A 20,017-nucleotide genomic window follows, 5' to 3' on the forward strand; every position below is an offset into this window, starting at 1 on the left:
AGCGAATGTCATGTTGTGGCAAGGCCATCGAAGAGGGCTTCTGATGGAGGAGGGAGCGCCTGGGAGGATGGTTTAGGGAGAGACAAGATGAACTCCCGCAGTGTGCCATCTCACCACAAGGTGGCGATGTCGAGCCACCTCCAGGCCACTCGCTCCGGGACTGGGTGGGGCAAAAACGGCTCAGCCAATACCACCAACCCTTGAGCACTGGGATCTTGCTGTACCTCAGAAAATTCCTTCCACCTCCGCAGACGAGGCCCCGACAGACACCGGTTGCCAAATATGCACCTTCCCCAGCGAATTCTGCACCCCCCCATCCCACTCTGCTTGTCCACAGCCCCGAATGGGACAGAAAGGAGTTCAAAGGTTCAGTTCCACTTCCTCCTCGCCCCTCATCCATCCAGGTCACCTTCCTCCAAAAATACCAGCTTCTTTCTTCTTCTCCACCCCCCCAACCCCATCACTCTTCACCTCTTCAACCCCCTCCCATTATCCTCCAACTCTACCTACGAGGGGTGATTGATAAGTTCGTGGCCTAAGGTAGAAGGAGCCAATTTTAGAAAACCTAGCACATTTATTTTTCAACATAGTCCCCTCCTACATTTACACACTTAGTCCAGCGGTCGTGGAGCATACGGATCTTGGACCTCCAGAAAGTGTCTACAGCAGGGGTGATTGATAAGTTCGTGGCCTAAGGTAGAAGGAGATGAGTTATACAGCACTCGTTACATGCAGTTCAACTCTGAGTGATTATGCAGAAAGTTTGAAGTTAATAACTCATCTCCTTCTACCTTAGGCCACAAACTTATCAATCACCCCTCGAATTCCCCCCACCCCATCCCCTCCACTTTCCAACCTTCTCCTCCACCTGATTACCCTTCATCCTCCCTGTTACCCTCACTGCCCTCCCCCGGTTGCCCTCCTCTACTTCACAGGTCACCTTGTCTCCCTCCTCTCCCCAGTCAGTAGACGAGACCAGACTGAGCTGGTGACTGCTTTATTGAACACCGACACTACTGCGGGAATCACAACTCCTTCCCGGAGGAACCGGCTGCTCCTGATCGGAGTCTCTCGACACCGGACACATCATCCGAACACGACGGGTGGGCAAAGACTCGGGACCAAACAAGACGAGGGTTAGCGCTGCTGTGTGCGAGGTTGTCGAGGAGAGGGGAAGGAGCGTCCGGGTGTGTGACGGGGAGACCCGTGCTCACGGACTAATCTACGGCCGACTGGGGAGAGCGGGGAGCGGCAGGCTCCAGTCTCCCCCACCTCTCCTCCTCTTCTCGAGGGCACGGAGGCTCCTCAATCCTCCTTGCTGAACATGTAGGTTAGGAGGTCGGCCACCCGGTTGCTGTAGGCAAACTCGTTGTCGTACCTGGAGAGGAGAGGGAGGGAGGGAAGGAAGGGGGAGAGAGGGGGAAAGGGAGGGAGGCAGGGTAACAGAAGTCAGCCAGTGGTCAAAATGTCCCGGTCCCAGAATGGGTGGGTGAAGGGGTTCATTATGAGGGGGCTCTGGCAAGGGGTCAAGAGCTGTTCAGGCAAATCCAGGGGCTGCCTCCGTCAGGGCTCAAGGGGTCCTTCAGGCAGGGGTTCAACCACCTTGGACAGGGATCGAGGGTCACAGGCAACTGCTCCCCCCCCACCCAAACTCAGGCTGGGGGTCAAGGGTTGTTTATGCTGCTCCAGACGGGGGGTCAAGAGTCAATGCACACAATGTGCTGGAGGAACTCAGCAGGCCAGGCAGCATCAATGGAAAAAGAGTCGACACTTCAGGCTGAGACCCTTCAGCAGGACTGGAGAAAATAAAAAGATGAGAAGTTTAATCCCCAGTTAGAGGTCAAAGATCACTTGGGCCCCCAAGACACCTCAGCCAAGGGTCAGTCTGGCCCCATCAGACGAGGAGTTCATAGACTGTCCAAGAGACTTCGAGGTCCCTGACCCCGACCCCAATGGATAAGCAGACGTCAGGTCACACAGGCCCTTGACGCAGGGGGCAAGGGTTATCCTGGTCCCAGGGTCAGAGGTGAAAGGGTCACTCGGCCAACCTGCCGTGGACTCACCAGGAGATGAGCTTCACAAAGTTGTCGTTGAGCGAGATTCCAGCGCCAGCGTCGAAGATGGAGGAGCGGGGGTCTCCCACGAAGTCACTGGACACCACCTGCGGGCAGGGGAAGGTCAGTCAGAATCTCACCAGGACAGAAACCCACCCTGCCCATCCAAATCTCACCCCCTACTCCCCTCAAACCTTCGCACTGCTGCCACCCAGGTCCTCTGCCGGGGGCAACAATCAGTCCCATTGACCCCAGCAGGCCCACAGCCCTTCCCCAGGGCAGAGTGAAGGGGGGGATCCAAGTGCCTCAGAAGTCTGAGGTGCCCCAGGTTGGGGAGCCAGTGAGGGATCCCAGAACAGACTGGCACACGAGATACCCACCTTTGTCAGCTGTGCTGTGGATTTCAAGGACTCTACAACTCATTTTCTCAGTACTTGTTGCTTATTATTATTTCTTTCTCACTTTATATTTGCAGTTTGTTGTCTATCGTCCCGCGGTTGTTGTCCATCCTACTCAGTGCGGCCTCCCATTGATTCTATCGCATTGCCTCTTTTTACTGTGAATGCCCGCAGGAAAACCTGTCTCTGGGTTTTATACGGTGACTTACACTTACTTTTACTTACAGCTTTAAAGTTTTGGTGCAAAGTTCTGGATTTAGGTCCAGGCTCTGCTCTGCCATTCAATCCTGGCTGATTTTTCCCCCTAACCCCTTTTCTCCCACCTTATCCTGTAATTCTTACTTATCACAAATCTATCAATCTCCACCTCAAACACAGCCATTGACTTGGCTTCGACTGCCCTCCAACTGAACGAATTTCCTCCCCGTCTCTGTCGTCCCTTCTTTCCCGAGGCTGTGCCCTTGGATCTGAAGCTCTCTCGCTAAAGGAAACATCCTCTCAGCATCTGCTTCGAATCGGTGAGATTCTCCACCACCCCATCCGCCTGAACTCCGCGCCCAGGGACACTCATCGTACGTCAGACTGGGATTGTCCTTGTGAGCCTCTCCAGGGCCTTAGACACAGGACTCGAGATGGCCTTATACAAACTGAGCGTCACATCCTCACTTTAATGCTCTCACCCTCTATAACGGACACTAACATTGCATTTGCCTTCCTTACACTGGTCAGGGCACAGCTGGGGGTTATAACTTCTCCCCAGGGTCAAATTTCCAATACAGGAGGTTGGTCACATTTAAGGTAAGGGGGGAAGTTCAAAGGAGGTGCGAGAACAAGTTTTTTTTACAAATAGTAATAGGTGGCTGGAACGTGCTCGCAGGGGTGGTGCTGGAATGGGCACATGAACAAATCACAGAGAGGTACAGCACAGAAAAAGGCCCCTTGGCCCATCTAGTTCCTGTCGACCCATTTACACTGCCTACTCCCGTTGACCTGCACCTTTGCAACTCTCCCATCCACGTACCTGTCCAATCTTCAGTGTTGAAACCGAGCTCACATGCACCCCTTGCGATGGCAGCCCGTTCCACACTCTCACGGCCCTCTGAGTGAAGTAATATCCCCTCGTGTTACCCTTAAACATCTTCCCTCTCACCCTTAACCCATGCCCTCTAGATGTAGTCCCATACAACCTCAGTGGAAAAAGCCTACTTCAAGTTATCCTCTCTATACCCCTGATAATTTTGTATGACTTGCAGCTTGGGCAACTGCTGGTCTTCCATTAAAAAAACCCCATCCCAGGCCTGCGGACGGGAAACTTTCCAAGGTGCAAATCTACGGTCTATCGAGACTAACGGAGACCTACTATTTTCTATACCTCTATCAAATCTCCTCCCAATCTTCTAGCGTTCCAAGGACTGAAGTCCTAACCTATTCAATCTTTCCTTATTACTCTGGTCCTCCAGACCCGGCAACATCCTTGTAAATTTTCTCTGACCACTTGTAACCTTATTTACATCTTTTCTGTGGGTAGGTGATCAGAACTCCACACAACAATCCAAATTAGGCCTCACCAATGTCTTTTACAACTTAAACAAAGCATCCCATCTCCTGCACTCAACATTTTGATTTAAGGTGGCCAATGTGTCAAAAGCCCAACCTGTGACGCCACTTTCAATGAATTATGGACGTGTATTCCCAGATCCCTTTGTTCTACCGCACCCCTCAGTGCCCTACCACTCACTGTGTAAGACCTACCCTGGTTGGCCCTCCCAAAGTGCAACACCTCACACTTGTCTGCATCAAATTCCATCGGCCATGTTTCAGCCCACTTCTCCAGCTGTTCCAGATCCTGATGCAAGCCATGCTTGTCCTTCCTTATCATCCACTACACCCTGATGTCATCTACAGATTTGCTGATCTCGTTATCCAGGTCGTTGACATCGATGACAAACAGCCCCAGCAGGAAATGGAGAGATATGGACCAGGTGCAGGTAGGAGGGGATTGGGTTTAATTCACAGTGTGTTTAGCACAACCACGATGGGCCGAAGGGCTGGATCCTGTGCTGCACTGTTTCAGAGTTCCATCAAGGCAGAGGGTTTCAGACCAGGAGGCTGATAAACTGGGTCAGCAGAGACACGGCTGTGCGGGAGTGTAGGTGAGATGACAAGGCCAATATCTCTAGCAAGAGGGGGTGGAGGGAGGGTATTGGGCAGGGGGAGGGACTGCCAACACCCTCCCCCCCCCACCAGTTCCACACTTTGAGGTGGAGCGTGAACCCGCGCCCAAGCTGTCTTGTCCAGGCTGAAGGCTGACTCGGATCAATTCAGATGCTGATGGGACAGGCAAGAGACCTGTTTGATTTCCACCCCTCCCCCTTGATTCCGGACTTCCCTCTCCCCCCAAAGGGTGGGACACTCCCAACCCTCCTGCCTCCCCCCGCACACACACCTGGTGGTCTGTGTACCCCAGGATGCCCTTCAGCGGGCCCTCGGACGCGGTCTTCACCGCCTCTTTGATCTCCGCGTAGGAGGCGGACTTGGCCAGGCGGCAGGTGAGGTCCACGACAGAAACATCCGCCACGGGAACACGGAACGCCATTCCGGTCAGCTTCCTGGTGGTGGGAGGGTTGGGGAGCAAAGAGAGAAGGAAAAATAAAGAGAGAGAGTGCATTACTATTAGTCTATTACCCCTCACTCCCCCCACCCCCCATCTACAGGTTAGGAGTGCGATGGACCCCCCCCTCACTTGTCTGGGTGGAGTTAGTCCATGCACCCCACATCCACCACATTACCTGTCCCCCATCTACAAGGCACCAGGAGTGTGATGGAACGCTCCCCATTTCTCACGGCTCCAACATCTCTTGATGACAGAGAAACCTGCTCGATCGGCACCCCCCGCCCCCCCCGAGCACTCCCTCCCTCCGCCAGCGGCTCACGGTGGCTGCAGTGAGCACCACCTACAGAACAGACCGCGGTTACTCACCTGGACGACGCCAGCATCCCCTTCCGAATCCTACCGACTATTGAAAGGTCTAGATATGGACTGGACATGGAGAGGACGTTTCCTGTAGTGGGGGAGTCTGGGACCAGAGGGCATAGCCTCCTCACAACAGAGATATGTCCCTTTGGAACAGAGATGAGGAGAAATTTCTTTAGCCAGAGGATGGTTAGTCACTGCCTGTTTAGGTCAACAACGAAGCCCTCGTTGTCTGTCCTTGGCCATCTTCTGCACTGTGCCCCAGCTGTGGTTCATTTCTGCCTCCCTGGTACGGTGTTACATTGTCTTTGGTCTCCTGTACTTCCTCCCCCCTTCAGGGGTCCAGCGAGGTTCTGTCTCGATGAGGGAGGCTGGCCTCCCCTCTCATCACGTTCTCAATCCATCTCCAACCTTTCCTCATGATGGCTGTGGCCATGTCCTCTTCGTGAAGGAGCGTGGCGTGGTTGGAGATCCTCCTTGGCCAGAAACTGCAGAGGCTCGTGGCGAGGGATGGCGAGGTCTGCCTTGGGTCAGCACTCGGACCCGTGCAGGACTGTGGACAGAATTCAGCTCTGCCTTGGTGCGGACGCTGTGCCTGGTTGGTCCCCCTCTGTCGCTCACTGACCAGAAAGTGCTTCCAGCTTTGCTGAGTGCGCACTGGATGTTGTCCTTGGACCAACCGTGCTGTTGAAAGACGCGGCCCAGGGAGGCGAATGTGCTGGTGCTGGGTAAATGGACCAACGCCATGGGCCTTGACAGGAGAAGGAGACTCCACACGGAGGGGCAAGGTCTCAGCCTTCCTCTGGCTGACTCTAACCTGTCCAGCAAGATTGCTCTTTTGTGCGGACGTGGGGGGATTGACTGCCACAAACAGCTGTGAAAGCCGAGTTAAAGTATATTTAAAGTGAAGGTTGATACACTCCTGTCTAGTCAGGGTGGCAAAGGTTACGGGGTGAATGGGGTCGAGAGGGATAATAAATCAGCCAGACTGGATGGGCCGAATGGTCTAATTCTGCTCCTACGTCTTGTGTCTTTATTATACACAAGGGGTCGGTGGGGTGAGCGAAAGTGAGGACCCTGCCCCACAGGAGAGGCGAGCAGGAGGTGGCAAAGGGATGGGAGAGGGGGTGTGTGGAGCAGGCTGGGGGACACCTAAGGAAGAGGGAAGATGTATTGGGGTGTCCTGTGTGGCATGCCTCTACAGCGAAGGGAATGTGGGGACGGGGGGAGGAGGAAGAGGGAAGGGGGTCGAGATGGGAAGTGGGGGGGAGCTGTGGATGGTGTATTTATGGGTTAACTAAATGTGAGCCAGTCTCGATTGAGGAATTAAAACCTGCACTCAAATTCAACTTCCAACTGATACTCAGTGGTTAGCAAAACCGATTATTCTGCCTCTGCCTTTCCTTATGCAGGTTCAATGGGACAACGTGCTACTAACACCTTCCCTGCATCCCTACACGGTTCAGGACAGAACCCCCTGCCCACCTTCTCCCCCCCATCCCTCCTTTTCAGTCCTGACGAAGGGTCTCAGCCCGAAACGTTGATCCAATAGACGCTGCTTGACCCGCTGAGCTCCTCCAGCATTTTGTGTGTGAAGTGCAGGGCAGATCCGTGTGGCCAATTAGCCTTCTGGTGAGTGGTTCACTCGAGGAACCACCCTCCAACTCTGTAACAACAGGGGAGTACTCTGGGTCTCGTGACTTTCGGAACAGAACCGGTATTGGATATCTGAAGGGGTTCTGCCAGTTGGGATGTGCTACCATTGTACGTAAGCAATTCAGTACACGGACGTGACTACATTACAAATGCTCAAGTTAAGGAGGTGATGATAGCAATTGAACCGGAGGTTCATTGTTCACTGTTATCTTTCTGTTGAACAAGTATAAACCATCGTGTCGGGAGAGTGAGATTCTCCTGGATTCGCTCTGTCCTGGAGGTTAACTGTGTGAATAAAGATTTATATTTCCCAGTTACAGTGTGGCTCAGTTTGTCATCTCCACCATCACCAAAGGGTTTCTACCACAGCATCTTTACCTCTCTTCCCCACCCCCCCCCGGCTTTCTACAGCGATCGCTCCCCCTGTGATTCCCTTGTCCATTTGCTCCTCTCCACTAATCTCCCCCTGGGCTCTTCTCTCTGCAAGCAGCCCAAGTCACTCACCTGCCCACTCACATCCACTCGGGGCCCCCGAACAGTCCTTCCTGGTGAGGCGACACTTCACTCTCGAATATACCGTCTATTGTGTCCGCTGCTCCTGGTGTGACACCCCCCCTCCACTACGGTGAGACCCATCCTTGTAAGTTGGGGGACCGCTTTGTCGAGCACCTCCGCTCAATCCGCCAAAAGCGGAACACCCCGGTGGCCAAACGTTTGAATTCCCACTCACATTACCATTTTGACACATCCATCCTCGGCCTCCTCTTGTGCCACGATGAGGCCAGGTTTATGTTCAATCTGGGCAGCCTCCAACCTGATGGCACGAACACTTATTTCTCCTTCCGATATAAAAAAAATCCCTCCTATTCCCTCTTTGTCTATTCCCCACTCCAGCCTCTTACCTCTTCTCAGCTGCCTATCGCCTCCCTCCGGGTCCCCTTCTCCAGCTCTCTCTCTCTGATGATCCACTCTCCCCTCCTATCAGATTCATAGAAACATAGAAAATCTACAGCGCAATACAGGCCCTTCGGCCCACACTACTATGCCGAACATGTACTTACTTTAGAAATTAACTAGGGTTACCCATAGCCCTCTATTTTTCTAAGCTCCATGAACCGATCCAGGAGTCTCTTAAAAGACCCTATCGTTTCTGCCTCCACCACTTTCGCCGGCAGCCCATTACACACTCTCGCCACTCTCTGCGAAATAAACTTACCCCTGACATCTCCTCTGTACCTACTCCCCAGCACCTTAAAACTGTGCCCCCTCATGCTAGCCATTTCAGCCCTGGGAAAAAGCCCCTGACTATCCACACGATCAATGCCTCTCATTATCTTATACACCTCTATCAGGTCACCTCTCATCCTCCGTCGCTCCAAGGAGAAAAGGCTGAGTTCACTCAACCTATTCTCATAAGGCATGCTCCCCAATCCAGGCAACATCCTTGTAAATCTCCTCTGCACCCTTTCTATGGTTTCCACATCCTTTCTGTAGTGAGGCGACCAGAACTGAGCACAGTGCTCCAAGTGGGGTCTGACCAGGGTCCTATATAGCTGCAACATTACCTCTTGGCTCCTAAATTCAATCCCATGATTGATGAAGGCCAATACACCGTATGCCTTCTTAACCACAGAGTCAACCTGCACATCAACCTTGAGTGTCCTATAGACTCGGATCCTAAGATCCCTCTGATCCTCCACACTGCCAAGAGTCTTACCATTAATACTATATTCTGCCATCATATTTGACCTACCAAAATTAACCACCTCACACTTATCTGGGTTGAACTCCATCTGCCACTTCTCAGCCCTGTTTTGCATCCTATCAATGTCCTGCTGTAACCTCGGACAGCCCTCCACACTATCCACAACACCCCCAACCTTTGTGTCATCAGCAAATTTAGTAACCCACCCCTTCACTTCCTCATCCAGGTCATTTATAAAAATCACAAAGAGAGAGGTCCCGAAACAGATCCCTGAGGCACTCCACTGGTCACCAACCTCCATGCAGAATATGACCCGTCTACAACCACTCTTTGCCTTCTATGGACAAGCCAGTTCTGAATCCACAAAGCAAAGTCCCCTTGGATCCCATGCCTCCTTACTTTCTCAATAAGCCTTGCATGGGGTACTTTATCAAATGCCTTGCTGAAATCTATATACACTACATCTGCTGCTCTTCCTTCATCAATGTCACATCTGCAAAAAATTCAATCAGGCTTGTAAGGCATGACCTGCCTTTGACAAAGCCATGCTGACTATTCCTAATCATATTATGCCTCTCCAAATGTTCACAAGTCTTGCCTCTCAGGATCTTCTCCATCAGCTTAGCAACTGCTGAAGTAAGACTCACTGGTCTATAATTTCCTGGACCATCCCTACTCCTGTTCTTGAATAAGGGAACAACATCTGCAACCCTCCACTCCTCCGGAACCTCTCCCATCCCCATTGATGATGCAAAGATCATCGCCAGAGGCTCAGCAATCTCCTCCCTCACCTCTCACAGTAGCCTGGGGTACATCTCATCCAGTCCCGGCGACTTATCCAACTTGATGCTTTCCAAAAGCTCCAGCACATCCTCTTTCTTAATATCTACATGCTGAAGCTTTTCAGTCCACTGCAAGTCATCCCTACAATCACCAAGACCCTTTTCTGTAGTGAATACTGAAGCAAAGTATTCATTAAGTACCTCTGATATCTTCTCCGGTCCATACGCACATTTCCACTGTCACAAACACGAGGAAATCTGCAGATGCTGGAAATTCAAGCAACACACACAATTCCTCCGTGTCTTCCTCCTTTTCAATGGCTGTGACACTATCTCTGATTAACAGTGCCATGCCCCCACCTTTTTTACCTCCCTCCCTGTCCTTTCTGAAACATCTAAAGTCTGCCACTCTAAGTAACCATTCCTGTCCCTGAGCCATCCAAGTCTCTGTAATGGCCACCACATCATATCTCCAAGTGCTGATCCATGCTCTAAGCTCATCCGCATTGTTCACAACACTCCTTGTATTAAAATAGACACATCTGAAACCATCAGTCTGAGTGCATCCTTTCTCGATCACCTGCCTACTCTCCCTCTCGCACCCTCAGTTTGTTTTTAAATCTTTATTGTGTTCATTGTCTGGTTGTGGTTTTGTGGTGCTGCATTGGATGCTAAGCAATGTTTATTCCATTCTCTGTTACACTTGATCTGATAATTCAACAGCCTGGCAGCTTACCCGTTGAGCTGGGGGATGACCTTGCCCACCGCCTTGGCAGCACCCGTCGAGGCCGGGATGATGTTCTGGTGGGCACCTCGGCCGTCGCGCCAGGCCTTGGCGGAGGGTCCGTCCACCGTCTTCTGTGTGGCGGTGTAGGCGTGCACGGTGGTCTGTTCGAAGAAGGAGAGACCACACGTCACCGGGGTCACGGAGGCTGAGAGCTTCGAGTTCCTCGGTCCAACCAGAGGGCTGGAGAGCTGAGTGATACGGAGTCACCACAGCAACCTCCCCCACATTGTCCAAATCAAAAGGGCTAGTTACTGGCTTTAGGGAAGGGTGGGGTGGGGGAGATAAGTGTACATAACCCTGTCTACATCAACGAGTTCAACATTTCAAGTTCCTAGGAGTGAACATTACCAACAGCCTGTCCTGGTCCCAACCACATGGACACCATAGCCAAGGAACCTCAGCAACAACACTACTTCCTCAGAAGAAACAAGACACATCCTCGTTGACCCTCAGTGCAATGCAGTTTCTATTACCTCACCTTAAACCAGTGTCCTCCAGTTCTTGATGCCTTAACCCTGGTATCTTTCAGCGGGGGTGGGGGGGGCGACCAAAACTGAACTCAGTGCCTGAAATACAGCCCCCACCAGCGTCTCGTACAACTGCAACACGATGGCTCAACTCCTGTAGTCATTGACCTGAGTGATGAAGGCCAGCGTCCTTCACCGTCCTCGTCTACCTGCGACGCCACTCACAAGGAGTCACATGCTCCTCGGTCACAGTGATGAAGGCCAGCGTCCTTCACCGTCCTCGTCTACCTGCGACGCCACTCACAAGGAGTCACATGCTCCTCGGTCACAGTGATGAAGGCCAGCGTCCTTCACCGTCCTCGTCTACCTGCGACGCCACTCACAAGGAGTCACATGCTCCTCGGTCACACTGGCCTGTAGCACTGTCTCTTCTGCCCCCCACCCCCCCCGGCAGCACGTGCGCTCTCCCTGTAGCCTTGATCCCCGCCGCTCAATGCGAAACTCTGACGCCTCCCCAAAATGCAACACCTTGTATTTATCCGCATTAAAATTCGTTGGCCTGTGTCTACATTTTGAAGGAAGCGTGCGGTTGTTCTTCCAAGTCCCTGTGTTCTACAACAGTCCACCAGGAGCTACTGTTCACATAGAAAACCCACAGCACAATACAGGCCCTTTGGCCCACAACTACTAGGCTTACCCATAGTCCTCTATTCTTCTAAGCTCCATGTAGCCATCCAAGAGTCTCTTAAAAGACCCTATCGTTTCTGCCTCCACCACCGTTGACGCCGGCAGCCCATTCCACACACTCACCACTCTTTGCGTAAAAAAAAGCTTACCCCTGACATCTCCTCTGAACCTACTTCCAAGCACCTTAAAACTGCCCTCTCGTGTTAGCCATTTCAGCCCTGGGAAAAAGCCTCTGACTATCCACACAATCAATGCCTTTCATTATCTTGTACACCTCTGTGACAGTACTTCCCCCAAGCATGATCACAAAGAGAGAGTTTAACAATGACACCAGAATTGGTGGTGCGGTGCACAGCGAAGAGGGCTTGTCTGAGATTATAATGGGATCGAGGTCAGCTGGGGAAATGGGCCACGGAAAGGAAATTTATGGATCGAGATCTGCTGGGAAAGGTGGGTCAGGGAATTTAACGCAGACAGTGTGAGGTTGTTATGCTTTGGAAATTTAAACCCGGGCAAGGCCTGGGGTGAACTTGTAGAACTGCGACACCTAGTGGTAGACGTACTGAGTTCTCCAGAAGTGGTGACACAATATAGGGTGAAGGGGGCATTTGGCAGGCTGGCCTTCATCAGTCAGGGCACCGAGTACGGGGGTAGGGACGTCATGTTACAAGACATTGGTATGGTTGCTACGTTTGCTGATGGCACCAAAATTGATGGCATGGCGGACAGCAAAGGAAGTTGTCTAAGGCTACATAACGCCCTGGGGAAGCTTTCACTGCTAGTGTAATGGTTTCTCTCTTGGGTTATGACTACAGATAACGGGGGCTTTGGAACATGCGCCGTCCAATGGAGGGAGTGTTGTGTGCCTGAGAGCGAGGTGATCTGGGTCTTTTGTTCGGTAGAAGGCGGGGAGAGGAGAGGAGAGGGAGTGGACTTGGAGTGGGGCCGGGAGTCGATGAAGCCCGGGGAAATCGACGGAGGACCAGTGGAAGGGAAAATGTGAGCTAAAACAAGGTGCACATTAGACTGTGTCATTGAAATGGCCCTTTTCTTGTTTTTCTTTATTAACTGTTTAGTTAAATCAGGAATTAAAGAGCTAAATCGTTTAATTGCATATGGTGTACGGTCTTATTTGGTGGTACTGACTTGTAACAGGGTAACACCACACAGCATTCACACCAACAGGAGGTTTTGCACCTCAATCTCACACGTTTGGTGGGGCCGGAGATCGTCTTCCCTAGACTCACACAGCCGACAAAACCCGAAGGTCACAATTACAACTGGGGGAGTGGGCCAAGCAACGGCAGGGAGTTTAACTTGGACAGGAACGCGTTGTTGCATTTTGGCAAGTTAAACCAGGGGCAGGACCTACACGCGGTCCAGGAGAGTGTTGTACACGCGGTCCAGGAGAGCGTTGTACACGCGGTCCAGGAGAGCGTTGTACACGCGGTCCAGGAGAGCGTTGTACACGCAGTGCAGGAGAGCGTTGTACACGCGGTGCAGGAGAGCGTTGTACACGCGGTCCAGGAGAGCGTTGTACACGCGGTCCAGGAGAGCGTTGTACACGCGGTCCAGGAGAGCGTTGTACACGTGGTGCAGAAGGCGTCTGGCACGCTGGCTTTCATCAGTCAGGGCACCGAGTACAGGGGCCGAGATGTCACGTTACAGCTGTACAAGACGTCAGTGAGACCACACTTAGAGTGTTGTAAGCGGTTCTGGTCACCCAGCGATAGGGAGGGTGTCATTGAGCTGGGGAGGGTGCAGGAAAGATTCACCAGGGTGTCACTGGGACCGGAGGGTGAGAGTTTTCAGGAGAGATTGGACGGACAGGCAGGGACTGTTGGGGGGAGGGAGAACCAGAGGTGTTGACAAACTCACCATCAGACCTTCCACGATTCCGAAGTTATCCTCGATCACCTTTGCTAGGGGAGCCAGGCAGTTGGTGGTACAGGAGGCGTTGCTGCAGAGGGAGAGAGAGAGAGAGTGTGAACGTCGACAGGGAGAGTAACACTTTGCTCTCCCCCCGGTGTGCTGATGTCTGTCTGAAGACCAGAGCTTTTCTCTGTAACTGCACGCGCCCCCCACTCAGCCTTACCTGACCACACTCATGGTGCTTGGGTCATATTTCTCCTCGTTGACCCCCATGACGAACATGGGGGCGTCTGGGGAAGGAGCCGTCACGACCACACGCTTCCCTCCGCCATGCAGATGGAGCTGATACGCAAGACAGATGCGGTTAAGAGGGACCTTCATGACAGCCTCTCCTCCGTCTCGAGCCTTTCTGTGACCCCACATTCAATCCAGCTCCTTCTCAAATACACTGAGCTTCCTGGGGAGAACATTCCAGAAATCTCCTATCACACAGCACAGAAACAGAGCCTTGGGCCTAACTGGTCCATGCCAGCCACAATGCACGTCCAAGTTTACACCATTTGCTCACTATCCCTCTAAAACTTTCCTATCAACTATCTTCGAAACAATGCTAATGTACACACCTCACCCACTTTACCAAATCCCAAGGACTTCCCACAGGGGCACAATTGGGAGCATCCTGACTGGCTGCATCACTGCCTGGTATGGGAACTTGTGGTGAACTACATATACCTGTCAGGACATGCCCCCTGCTGACTGCTCCTGTGACTCCTCCCACAGACCCCTGTATAAAGGTGATGGAGGTCTGAGCCCGGCCCTCATTCTCCAGGATGTAGTATGGTGGTCACTCACTGCTTGTTCCTTCTTCCAGTCAATAAAAGCTGATATCTCACTTTTCGTCTCAGAGTGAGTTATTGATGGTGCATCAGAACTGTACCTCCCTCAATCGCAGGACTCTGCAGAGAGTGGTGCGGACAGCCCAGTGCATCTGTAGAAGTGAACTTCACACTGTTCAGGACATTTACAGCAATAGGTGCGTAAAAAGGGCCCGAAGGGTATTGGGGACCCGAGTCACCCCAACCACAAACTGTTCCAGTTGCTACCATCCGGGGAACTGTACCGCAGCATAAAAGCCAGGACCAACAGGCTCCGGGACCACCAGGCCATCTGACTGATTAACTCACATTGACACAGTTGTATTTCCAGGCTATATGACTCTCCTGTTGTATATCTTACTGTACTTACTATTTATTTCAAATTACTATAATTTGCACATTCAGACAGAGACGCAACGTAAAGATTTTCACTCCTCACGTATGTGAAGGATGTGAGAAATAAAGTCGGTTCAATTCGTTCCAGCAGTTCAATCATTATACAGACCACTCTCTGTGTGAAAAGGTTTGGACCCCTTTATATCGCCACCCCCCCCCCCCCCCATTTAAATCTGTGCCCTCTAGATTAATGGTTTCTTCTTTCCCAGTCCTCATGAAGGGTCTCGGCAAATCGTGGACTGTTTATTCCCCGCCACAGGTGCTGTTGGGTTGTAGAATCCTTGAATGATTAACTTTATTAAACAGTTCACTCAATGATGTTCAAAGAACTGAAAACCTTCTCCTGCACACCAATCTCCTGCTACATACAGAAATCTGGTGGCTCAGCAGCGGAAAAGTTCTCAATGGGGTGTTTGAACTGAAAGCTGAAATGGCAGGAGTCATTTCAAGAAACAGTAGGCCAGATTTTGCTAAGTGCTTGGAGATGAAGAACGGCTGCAGAAACCAGCCTACTGAACAGACATTTTTCATCATGCAAACCAGCTGAACAAGGCCCTGGAGAAGATGTTTTGACTTAGAAACACCGGAAAACCTACAGCGCAATACAGGCCCTTCGGCCCACAATGCTGTGCCGAATATGTACTTACTTCAGAAATTACCTAGTTACTCATAGCCCCTCTATTTTTCTAAGCTCCATGTACCTATCCCGGAGTCTCTTAAAAGACCCTATCGTATCTAACTTCACTATCATTGCCAGCAGCCCATTCCATGCACTCACCACTCTCTGCATAAAATACTTAACCCTGTCATCTCCTCTGTACCTACTCTCCAGCACCTTAAAACTGCGCCCTCTCGTGTTAGCCGTTTCAGCCCTGGGGAAAAGTCTCTGACTATCCACATAATCAATGCCTCTTATACACCTCTATCATCATCTTATTTATCCCATCCTCCGTCGCTCCAAGGAGAGAAAAGGCTGAGTTCACTCAACCTTTTTTTCATAAGGCATGCTCCCAATCCAGGGCAACATCTTTGGAAATCTCCTCTGCACCCTTTCTATGGCTTCCACATCCTTCCTGTAGTGAGGCGACCAGAACTGAGCACAGTACTCCAAGTGGGGTCTGACCAGGGTCCTATATAGCTGCAAACTTACCTCTTGGCTCCTAAACTCAATCCCACGAGTGATGAAGACCAATGCACCGTATGTCTTCTTAACCACAGAGTCATCTGTACAGCTGCTTTGAGTGTCCTATAGACTCGGACCCCAAGATCCCTCTGATCCTCCACACTGCCAAGAGTCTTACCATTAATATTATATTCTGCTATCATATTTGACCAACCAAAATGAACCACCTCACACTTATCTGGGTTGAACTCCATCTGCCACTTCTCAGCCCAGTTTTGCATCCTATCAATGCCCTGCTGTAACCTCTGACAGCCCTCCACACTATCGATGACATCCCCAACCTTTGTTCATCAGCAAATTTACTAACCCATCCCTCCACTTCCTCATCCAGGTCATTTATAAAAATCCCGAAGAGAAGGGGTCACGGAACAGATCCCTGAGGCACCCCACTGGTCACCGACAGTTCAGAGGGATATGGGCCAAACATGAGCAAATAGGTCTAGCTTGGGTGGGAACCTTGGGCAGATGGGCCAATGTGCCCGTTCCCGTGATGCGGACGATGATAAGCCAATGAACAAGTCTATCCCCACGCGCAGGAAAGGCGATCTAGAAGCACAAGTGGAAAGCCATGACACAGAAGGGTAACTCATCCACCCATTGCTCCACGCCAACACAACCCCCTCCCCAACGGGGGCCTCCGCCTACTCACCGAAGCCTTCTCCACGCTGAGGAAGACGCCGGAGGACTCAACGATGTACAGCGCGCCGGATTCGGACCACGGGATCTCTGCCGGCTTCATGCTGCGGGAGGAAGGCAGGACGTTGAGACAGAGTGCACCATTTCCAAAGGGCTGACCCTCCCCCACCCCGGGACTGGCCGGCCTGCAACGTACCAGAGTCCGCCCAGGGAACCCGCGTGTGAGAAATATTCACTTCCTGGGCCAGGGGCCTCGTCTTTTTTTTTTGGCCAAGTTTGACTTTCAGAGCAATGTGACTGGGGAAAGATCAAATTGTTGTGTCAGAATCAGCTGAACTTCCTTGTTTAGCTTCATGTCGTAAACAGGAGCCAATCTTCAGTTCTTAATGTAAATGGCAATTAGTGATCAGTCTGAAGTTGAGAGAACAACTTTGTAAACAAAGGCACCGTCCAGGAGGTTAGGCTCACAGCACCCGGACTGACCGCTCGAGAGCTGGTGTGCAAGACATTGGGCTTGTTTCAGACCAAACAAGCTGGCTAGGTTATTCAGTTGAAGGAAGCTTGCAGATCAGGTGGATAATACCATGTAAGCGCATCGAATGGCTGATCTGTTAATAGTCGGGAAGCTTGTGTGCTCAGCGTCAGCTTCAGAACATTACTCGTGGATCGGGGCACTGCGTCTCCAAGGAGCTTCTAGACCATTTGTGTAAAAAGGATATCTGAAGAAATATCACGTGTGTGTGAAGGCAGAAAAATAATATATAGACAGGGATTGGTTAGAGAATGTTAAAAAATTATAGGAATGAGGGGCGAACCAAACCATTCCTCACAGAGGGATCAGAAGTGGAGAGTGAGCAGCTTCAAGTTCCTGGGTGTCAAGATCTCTGAGGATCTAACCTGTTCCCAACATATTGATGCAGTTATAAAGTTATATTTGTCAACGAATATATTCAAAAACTTCAATAAATGTATCGTGCAGGGCATTCTGACAGGCTGCATCACTGTCTAGTATGGAGGGGGCTACTGCACAGGACCGAAAGAAGCTGCAGAAAGGTTGTAAATCTAGTCAGCTCCATCTTGGGTATAGGCCTACAAAGTAACCCAGGACATCTTCAGGGAGTGGTTTCTCAGAAGGCAGCGTCCATCATTAAGGACCTCCAGCACCCAGGGCATGCCCTTTTCTCATTGTTACCATCAGGGAGGAGGTACAGAAGCCTGAAGGCACACACTCAATGATTCAGGAACAGCTTCTTCCCCTCTGCCATCTGATTCCTAAATGAACATTAAACCTTTGAACACTGCCACTTTTTAAATATATAGTATTTGATTTTTTGCACCATTTTAATCTATTCCATATATGTATACTGTAATTGATTGATTGATTTATATATTTTTCTTCTCTCTACATTGAGTTGCTGCTGTTAACAAATTTCACAATGCATGCCAGTGGCAACAGACCTGATTCTGAACTAGAATCCATTCCTCTGTCTTCACTTTCTACGATTCATTCGTCTGCAGTCAAGCAAAGAGGTCCTTCTGCAGTCGTACAGGGCCCTGGTGAGACCCCACCTGGAGTATTGTGTTCAGTTTTGGTCTCCAAATTTGAGGAAGGACATTCCTGCTATTGTGGGGAGTGCAGCGTAGGTTCACGAGGTTAATTCCCTGGATGGCGGGGACTGTCATATGTTGAGAGATTGGAGCGACTGGGCTTGTATACACTGGATTTAGAAGGATGAGAGGGGATCTGATTGAAACATATCAGATTATTAAGGGATTGGACACACTGGAGGCAGGAAACATGTTCCCGATGTTGGGGGGAGTCCAGAACCAGAGGCCACAGTTTAAGAATAAGGGGTAGGCCATTTAGAACGGAGTTGAGGAAAACCTTTTTCACCCAGAGAGTGGTGGATATGTGGAATGCTCTGCCCCAGAAGGCAGTGGAGGCCAAGTCTCTGGATGCATTCAAGAGAGAGGTTAGTTAGAGCTCTTAAAGATAGCGGAGTCAAGGGATATGGGGAGAGGGCAGGAACGGGGGTACTGATTGTGGATGATCAGCCATGATCACAGTGAATGGGCGGTGCTGGCTAGAAGGGCCGAATGGCCTACTCCTGCACCTATTGTCTATTATCTAATACGTTGGCATGTCTCTTTACCTGACAGGAATTGTACCTTTCATTTTGGAAATCCTTTGTAATTTGGAATTTTTTTTAAAGATAGGAATGGCCTGAGTTTTAGATGTGCTTAAGAGTTTTGTCTGGATTTCAACATGTATCTGTGTTGTCTTGGGTAGGAAGAGGGTACCCAGCATTGAAATGGTGGGTATTGGCAGCTAAACTCACTGTGGAGGATGAACAGGGTCGACTTTGGAAGAGTAGGTCCCTCCAGTAAAACTTCCCTTTAGTGGCTATCTATGTCCAATAGGGCTTAAGGTACTTGTTTGGCCTTGCACGTTCACAGTCCGCAAACCCCGTATCATTACACATAAACAGCCTTTCTCTCCTTAATTATGGTTCTGGCAAGGAAGAGTTCTCACCGATAGAACTGAGGTGGTGGATGGGGATGGGGAGGGGTAGGGACAGGGAAGAGGACATTTGAGGAGTTTACAGCAAGGCAAGGATTGAGAAGATACCTGAGAGAGACAGCATACAGTAAATGCATGCTGAACACTGCTCTCGCAAACCCAGCTTGCTTTCACACAGTCTGGGAGCCACGGTCGCCAGGCAGACGAGGATACTGACGAAGACCCAGAAGAAACGGGAGCAGGGGTCGGCTGTCCAGCCTGCTCTGCCCTTCCACAAGATCATGGCTGATCCGGCAATAACTCAACTCCACCCACCTGCCTTTTCCCCCAGATCTGCAAAAGCCCATCTCACTGTAAATATATTTAATGAGGTCACCTCTACTGCTTCCCTGGGCAAAGAAATACACAGATTCGTTGCTCTCTGGTGTAAACAATTTCTCCTCATCTCCACCTAAATCTTGTTCCAGTAGCACCACATTCCTCCGTCTCTCTGTCTATGCCTGTCATGATTATTTCCATAAGATCCCTCTCATTCTTCAGAACTACAGAACACTCATTTGCAATTGGATAATTTTTTTACTAATTCTATGGCTTTATTAAACTTTTAACTCCTAGTTTGTATTGATATTAAATGCCTATTATGATTTTGCCTATATTTGAAAATAACGGGATTCAGGAGTGTATAACGATTCAGTTGGGATCAATATCTGTGCTGGAGTTTATAACTTCTGAGCTGAAGTTTCTGAACAGTTTGTTGACAGAGGCTGAAGAGTTCACCTCGTGTGCAAGGAAGTGCCTCGGCCAAGAAAGTTCACTAACCTCAGAGGGCTAATGAAATGTGGCAATCTTCCTCCTGACCCTCACCAGTTATTATCAATGCACCCCAGGAAGCATCCTGTCTCGGCCTGGTACGGCAACCGCTCGGCCCGTGACCGCAAGAAACCGCAGAGCGTTGTGGGCACAGCTCGGCACATCATGGAAACCGGCCTCCCCTCCACGGACTCTGTCTACGCTTCCTGCTGCT

The 20,017-nt window shown here is 50.7% G+C and overlaps 1 protein-coding gene across 2 annotated transcripts in view; it reads right to left on the minus strand.

Moving 5' to 3' along the window:
* Nucleotides 1-981: 981 nt before the first annotated feature.
* LOC140732998 (glyceraldehyde-3-phosphate dehydrogenase 2) overlaps nucleotides 982-20,017 on the minus strand; it is a 30,129-nt gene continuing 11,093 nt past the window's right edge. For both annotated transcript variants that reach the window (XM_073055751.1, XM_073055744.1), the window contains exons 5-11: nucleotides 16,486-16,576; nucleotides 13,606-13,724; nucleotides 13,389-13,470; nucleotides 10,306-10,457; nucleotides 4,899-5,061; nucleotides 2,064-2,161; nucleotides 982-1,378 (exon numbers count right to left, since the gene is read on the minus strand). In XM_073055751.1, coding sequence (XP_072911852.1) covers nucleotides 1,306-1,378; nucleotides 2,064-2,161; nucleotides 4,899-5,061; nucleotides 10,306-10,457; nucleotides 13,389-13,470; nucleotides 13,606-13,724; nucleotides 16,486-16,576 — 778 coding nt within the window. In that variant the 3' untranslated portion in view covers nucleotides 982-1,305. The remainder of the gene's footprint in view (nucleotides 1,379-2,063; nucleotides 2,162-4,898; nucleotides 5,062-10,305; nucleotides 10,458-13,388; nucleotides 13,471-13,605; nucleotides 13,725-16,485; nucleotides 16,577-20,017) is intronic.

This window comes from Hemitrygon akajei, chromosome 1, assembly GCF_048418815.1.
Source record: "Hemitrygon akajei chromosome 1, sHemAka1.3, whole genome shotgun sequence".
Taxonomy (NCBI): Eukaryota; Metazoa; Chordata; class Chondrichthyes; order Myliobatiformes; family Dasyatidae; genus Hemitrygon; species Hemitrygon akajei.